Source organism: Humulus lupulus, chromosome 3 (assembly GCF_963169125.1).
Source record: "Humulus lupulus chromosome 3, drHumLupu1.1, whole genome shotgun sequence".
NCBI lineage: Eukaryota > Viridiplantae > Streptophyta > Magnoliopsida > Rosales > Cannabaceae > Humulus > Humulus lupulus.
The window spans coordinates 94,787,223-94,793,667 of NC_084795.1; the positions used below are offsets into that span (position 1 = coordinate 94,787,223).

General features: G+C 35.6%; 1 protein-coding gene and 1 non-coding gene across 2 annotated transcripts; one reads left to right on the top strand and one right to left on the bottom strand.

Annotated features, from left to right (window-relative positions):
* Positions 1 to 247: 247 nt before the first annotated feature.
* LOC133824717 (uncharacterized) lies at positions 248 to 2,299 on the bottom strand. The gene is made up of 2 exons (XM_062257690.1): positions 1,405 to 2,299; positions 248 to 1,281 (listed from the first exon to the last, which is right to left on the bottom strand). The coding sequence occupies exons 1-2, from the start codon at positions 2,297 to 2,299 to the stop codon at positions 248 to 250; spliced, it is 1,929 nt and encodes a 642-aa protein (XP_062113674.1).
* On the top strand, positions 1,689 to 1,796 carry LOC133827772 (small nucleolar RNA R71). The gene has a single exon (XR_009890423.1). It is a non-coding gene; the product is annotated as a small nucleolar RNA R71 (small nucleolar RNA).
* Positions 2,300 to 6,445: the final 4,146 nt, after the last annotated feature.

Sequence of the window (6,445 nt, forward strand, 5' to 3'; positions counted from 1 at the left end):
CATCAAGATCATCATAATTCCTTTGCAATTGAATCTCCTCAGGAATGAGCGTGTCAATCAGAAATGGCTGATAACACTCATCATCATCATGTGGTTGCTTTGCAACATGAAAAATATTGACCTCGAGAGTCATATTCCCAAAAGATATTTTCATGAGACCATTCCTACAGTTAATAAGGGCATTAGCTGTAGCAAGGAAAGGTCTTCCAAGTATGATAGGGATTTTTGACTCCATGTTAGCCACAGATTAAGTATCCAGAATGAGAAAGTCAACGGGGTAATAGAATTTATCAACTTGAACAAGAACATCCTCAACAATACCCCGAGGCTTCTTAATAGAACGATCAGCCAGCTGTAAGACTACAGAAGTAGGCTTGATTTCACCAAGACCAAGTTGCGAGTAGACAGAATAAGGCATGAGATTGACACTCGCTCCTAAGTCTAGCAAGGCTTGGCTGAATTCATGAGTCCCAATTTGACAGGAAATGGTGGAACAACCAGGATCTTTGTATTTTGGCGGTGTCTTTTGTTCAATTACCGCACTAAGTTGCTCAGTCAAGAAAGCAGTCTTCTTGACATGATGCTTCCTTTTTACAGTGCAAAGATCCTTGATGATTTTAGCGTAGGCTGGCACTTGTTTGATGATGTGAAGCAAAGGAAGATTTATCTTCACTTGTGTAAAGTGCTCAAGGATTTCTCCTCGATTCTCAGGAATTTTCCCAGCAGGTCTTAGAGCCTGGGGAAATGGAACTTTTGCAGAAGCATTGGATGGCACACTTTCAGAGACAACATTTGGAAATTTTGAAGTAGTATTTGGTATTGGTGGATCTTCCAAAGCTTTACCACTTCTAGTTGTGATGGCATTAGCCTCCTTAACATTTTGATCATTAGAGTTGGAGGTTTGAGCCATATGTTGCCCTTGTGTATTGAATTGAGGCTGAGAAGGAAGTTTGCCTCTTTCAGAATTAACCAAGGATCCAGTCAGTTTTGAAAATTGACTTTTCATGTCCTTGATTTCTTCCATCATTTGACGATTTATTTTGGCTTGCTCCTCCATGAATGAATGAAGGGTGTTCTCAAGAGAAATCCTTTGAGGAGGAGCATTGTATTGAGGAGCAGGTTGAGCTTTTGATGGTTGAGACTGGTGCTCATTTCTCCATTGCCCTCCAGAATATTGTGCTTGGTTGGGATCTCTCCAGTTGAAATTTGGGTGGTTTCTCCAACCAGGGTTGTACGTATGAGAGAATGGTTTATTATAGGCCCCTAAGGCATTGCATTTCTCTTCATAAACCCCCCTCATTTCACTAAAAGCTAAGCAGTCCTTAGCTAAATGATCTGCTCCTCCACACACAAAACATGGCTCATGTGTTTCTGCTCGGGCAATCATATGAAGTCCTTGCCCACCTTTTGTCTTAAATGCCTCAAGTTGCTTTGTTAAAGACTCAACTTGGGCTTTGAGGCTATCCTCCTCCCTCAATTGGTAAATTCCTGCTGGTCGATTTCGGTTAGTGCTTTCAGTAGCACTTGGACCAGTCAAGGTATGAGATTTTTCTGCAAGCTCATTGAGATATTCCAAGGCTTCTTCAGGATCTTTTTGAAGGAATTCACCATTGCACATCATTTCTACAAACTGGCGTTCACGAATAGTGAGGCCTTCATAGAAATAGCTGACTAGGCGCCATTTTTCATAGCCATGGTGGGGACAAAGAGTTAACAGTTCCTTAAACCTTTCCCAGACTTGATAGAGAGTTTCATTGTCTTTTTGGGAAAAAGTAGAAATCTGTCTTTTTAAGCCATTGGTCTTGTGGTTAGGGAAGTATTTGTGGAAGAATGACGATGTCATTTCATCCCATGTTCCAATAGACCTTGGTCTCAGAGAGTATAACCAGCTTTTAGCCTTATCCTTCAAAGAGAAGGGAAAAAACTTCAATCGCACAGTATCCACGATATTAGCTTGGTTATAAAAAGTGGCTACCACCTCCTCAAATTCCCTAATATGCACATACGGATTTTCATTTTCTAAACCATGGAAATTTGGCAAGAGTTGAATCATGCCAGGTTTAAATTCAAAGTTGGGCATATTAGGTGGAAAGATGATACAAGAAGGGGTAGGAGTACGAGTAGGATGGAGATAGTCATTCAGACTTCTCTGCTGAATTTCCTCATGATGAGCCATTGCGAAAGGATTATGAGCAATTGTTGAGGTGGGAGAGGAAATGTTGGATGTATCAGAAGAATTGTCACTAGGGGTGTCGGGTCTCCTAACAAATCTCCCTAGTTCATCTCTATGACGATTCATCCACTTTCAAAAACGAGACCTTTTTTTTTTTTTTTTGTTAAACTTGTTCCTTGGTAAATTTGGACAATTTGAAATGATCTCACATGCCTCACCAGAATTCCCCGAGGTTACTAGATGAGTATGAAAAATCACAATTCAAACATTTTCAACCAAATGACCAATAAGTAAAATAATTTACTTATTTTGAAAGAACAAGCTTGTTTTTTTTTTAAATAGTAACAAGTTCAAAAATGTAATAATACAAGGGCATACACAAGAAATATTCCCAGGCCGATTGGGAAGGTTGCCAAGGTACCTCTTCGTCCCACACTTTCCTAGACAGAACCAAGGTTCCCAAGAAAGTGTAGAGAGTACTCTATCACAAACCTTAAAAGCCAATCTTTCTAGACAGAATACTCTCAGTTTTTACCACTTGTAGCATTACACTATTGTTCCCAATACTAAAAGTTTTATGCTAAATTTTATGATTTTTTTTTTTTTGGATTTTATGATTTTTTTTTTAAAAACAAGAGTTAAAGAGGAAGAACCTAAATTAAAGCTAATCTAAAACCTAATGTTACACAAATTATAAGACCTAAGTTATTATCTAAAAATTTAACGCTAAAAAGTAAAATTAGAAACAAAATAATTAAATGACAAGTAGTTATTATATTAACAATGAATGATAATTTGGAAGCAATCAATTAAACAAAATTTAATACTAAAAATAAAAATAACATATAAAGAAAATTAATGACTAAATTTTTTTTTTTTTTTAAATAATGAAACTAATACTATAAGAAGAAAAAAAAACAAATTAGTCCTATATGCAACACTAATTAATCCTAACGAATTTTTTTCTAAAAAAAAAATTGCAAAATCAAAATCAAAATAAACAATACAAGTTTTATGTAAACTAATGACAATGAGCTATAATTGGAAAAGAAAAAAAAACGCATAAAGGAAAAAGAAAAAAAATCACTAATATAATAATATATATATAAATAAAATGTATTAATGGAATAAAAATTCAAAATAAACAAAATTAGTAACTAACAATATATTTTTTTTTTTTGGTAAATGATTCAAACATATAAAAGATAATACTAATAATAAAATAATGTGGTAACACCAATATTACACACACATACAAAGAAAGCAAATAATAAAACTAAAATGACTTACCTCTTGGTCGTGTATTCCACTAAGCTTTTGAAATCTATCTCCCCGGCAACGGCGCCAAAATTTGATTACGCCCAAACTTGTCTTCACAAAGCGGTTGTTGTAGTGTAGTATGGGCGGTCGTGTCCACAGAGAGATATCTTATCAAAAAGTGATTAGTAGAACTTTAAGCGCAAAAAGTAAATAAATCGTTGGTAGTTTTTGAGAAAATGTTGAAAATAAAATTAAAGCAAATAAAATTGGTAGAAAAATTCAATAACAAAAGTGATAAGGTTTCAAGAATCACCTATATGTTTGACTCATTTATTTGGATTTTGATTCACACATATAACACAATTAAATCGTTCACTTCCCAACAATTTAATCGGAAGATAAAACATGAAGAACATATATAATAAAATGTATTCGAGTAATAACAATTCTCACATTAGGAACTTAGAAAATAATCTTATGAAAAATCTAAGAATGACAATATACCTTATTGGCAGTAATGCAATAAAACACTAATCATAAAATTACAATATCAATATATTTGTACTAATTATATTCACATAGAAAAAGCATGACTATTTCTATATAATACTAAATAGATAAATATATTGATATAGAGATAGAGAAAAATAGAAGAAAAATATATTACTCAAATGTATAAACTTTAAGCATTTGGTGAATCAAATCACAAATAAATTTTACCTTGCATATAGGATCATCCTTTACCTTATCTAGGAAATTAGCCAAGAATGCTAGTCATTCTCACAATAATCTAAAGAGAAAATATGAGAAGAGATAGACAAAATAAGACTAAAATTTACTATAGTTTTTTATAATGAAAATTACACTCCCAAATATGTACAAGAGGTCCCTTTTTATAGTGTTTTGGAGACACAATTATAACATAAAATCAAAATGATAAAAAGAATTACAAAGCTGGTCGTTGACAAATAAATGAAAATATCATTCTTTTTAATGCTATTAATTGAAATAGAATCAATGCTCATGCTTGGCTGGGAGTCCAAAGACGTTGCATTCAGCAACATATTTTGTGTAATTTGGCCACATGTCAAGCTCATAAAGAGAGATAATTGTGGGATCATGCATGGAAACAAATAGATTGGAAGAGTTGAATTCTCCGGTACACATGGAGTGGAGCAATCTCATATTTGGGTGCATGAAGCTCTTGGACTGGGCCTGCTAAAGACTTGGGCTTCTCTTCTTGTCTACCATTTATTTCATCATTCTTCCAAATACACCACTTTTCCATCTCTTTCTTTCGCAATTAATTCTTTCTTTTTATTTGTATCAAAATGCACATAATTTCTGCAAATAAAACAAATTAAATTTAAACTAAATATTTTCAGTTGTAAAAATATTTTTCATTAATTTCCTGAAAATATTAATTAAAATTTAATTTAATTTAACATTTGAGATCAATAAATATTCATTTTTTTACCACCAATCACCATACACTGTGCCAACAAATACAAAAGGCTCCTCACCTTTAGGCTCAAAGGTTACCATTTTCCTTTTGCAATCTATGGTTGCCCCATTGTTCATCAACCAGTCCATACCCAGAATCATGTCAAAGTTGGTCATAACCAACTCTATCAAATCAACTGATAACTCTCTGCCCTCTACAGTCACTGGCAATGATCTAACCCATCTTCTGGATACGAATAACTCCCTAGTGGGTAATAAGGTCCCAAACCCCACAGCATAATAATCACATGGTCTACACAGTCTATCATTAATTCTACTAGCAACAAAACAATGTGTAAATCCAGAATCAATCAAAACAGTATAAGGGGTCCAGCACTTAAAAGTTGACCTGAAACTACTAAGGGACAAGCCTCAGCTTCTGCCTGTGTTAATGCAAACACTCGAGCTAAGGTTGAGCTTTCCGCCTTTCTTGGCTCTTCCTTTCTTGCTCTCGAGCAATATTTCATCAAGTGTCCCACTACCCTGCATAAAAGGCAGGCCATTGCCCGAAACTCCCTCAAATGGCACCTCTTGCATCTAGAACACTCATGAAAAGTCCTCCAGCCTTCACTGCCACCCTGGCAGCCTATTGTAACACCACGTGGTATCCTGTCAGGGCTTGCCGCTGGAAAAACATCAAGAGCCTTCCTTTTTTTATCATTGGGGCCTCCACCCCTACCTGAACTAATAAATGGAGGTCTCACCCTCCTAATGTCTCTCCTGGCTGTGCTATCTCACCAGATTTTGTTCTCTGTGCTCTCAGCTATAAGCGCCTTCTTAACCAACTGTGCATAAGTAGTCACTCTTGGCACAGAGTTGTAATACGAACATCACGGGCTATCCTAGGTTGTAGCCCCTGGAGAAACCTCTCCCTTCTGACCCCATCAGTGGGTACCAGTTCCCTAGCAAACTTTTCCAATCTATCGAACTTCAAAGAATATTCAGTTACTGACATACTCCCTTGAAGCAGTTTACTGAATTCTTCAGCTTTTGTTGTCCTAATAGCATCATTTTAGTACTTTTCATTAAATAGAGTCTGAAACTCTTCCCAACTCAAGGCATTAACATTTCTGGTCTGTGATATCACTTCCCACCAAATTCGGGCATCCTCTTGAAACATATATTTTGCACAAGCCACCCTCTCATTACCAGACACCCTCATAAAGTCTAGAATGGTGGTAACCATGCTTATCCACTGTTTGTGTAACGACCCAAATTCACTAATAAGGCTTAAGGGCCTTGATTAGTGTGCCAGGAGGGCATGATGAGAATTATGTGTGATGATTATGACTAAGATGCATGATTATGATTTTAAGCATGTTATATGACTATGTGAATTATATTATGTGATAATTATGATGTGTGAATCGTACCACGTGGGTGTTGTGATACTAGTGTGATGCACGTGCCGAGACGGTCCTAGAAAGCTAGATAGTGGTAACTGGTAATTTGGTAACCTGTGTAACTATTAGTAACTATAGAGAGTAACAAGTTTTATGGGGAAAGTGG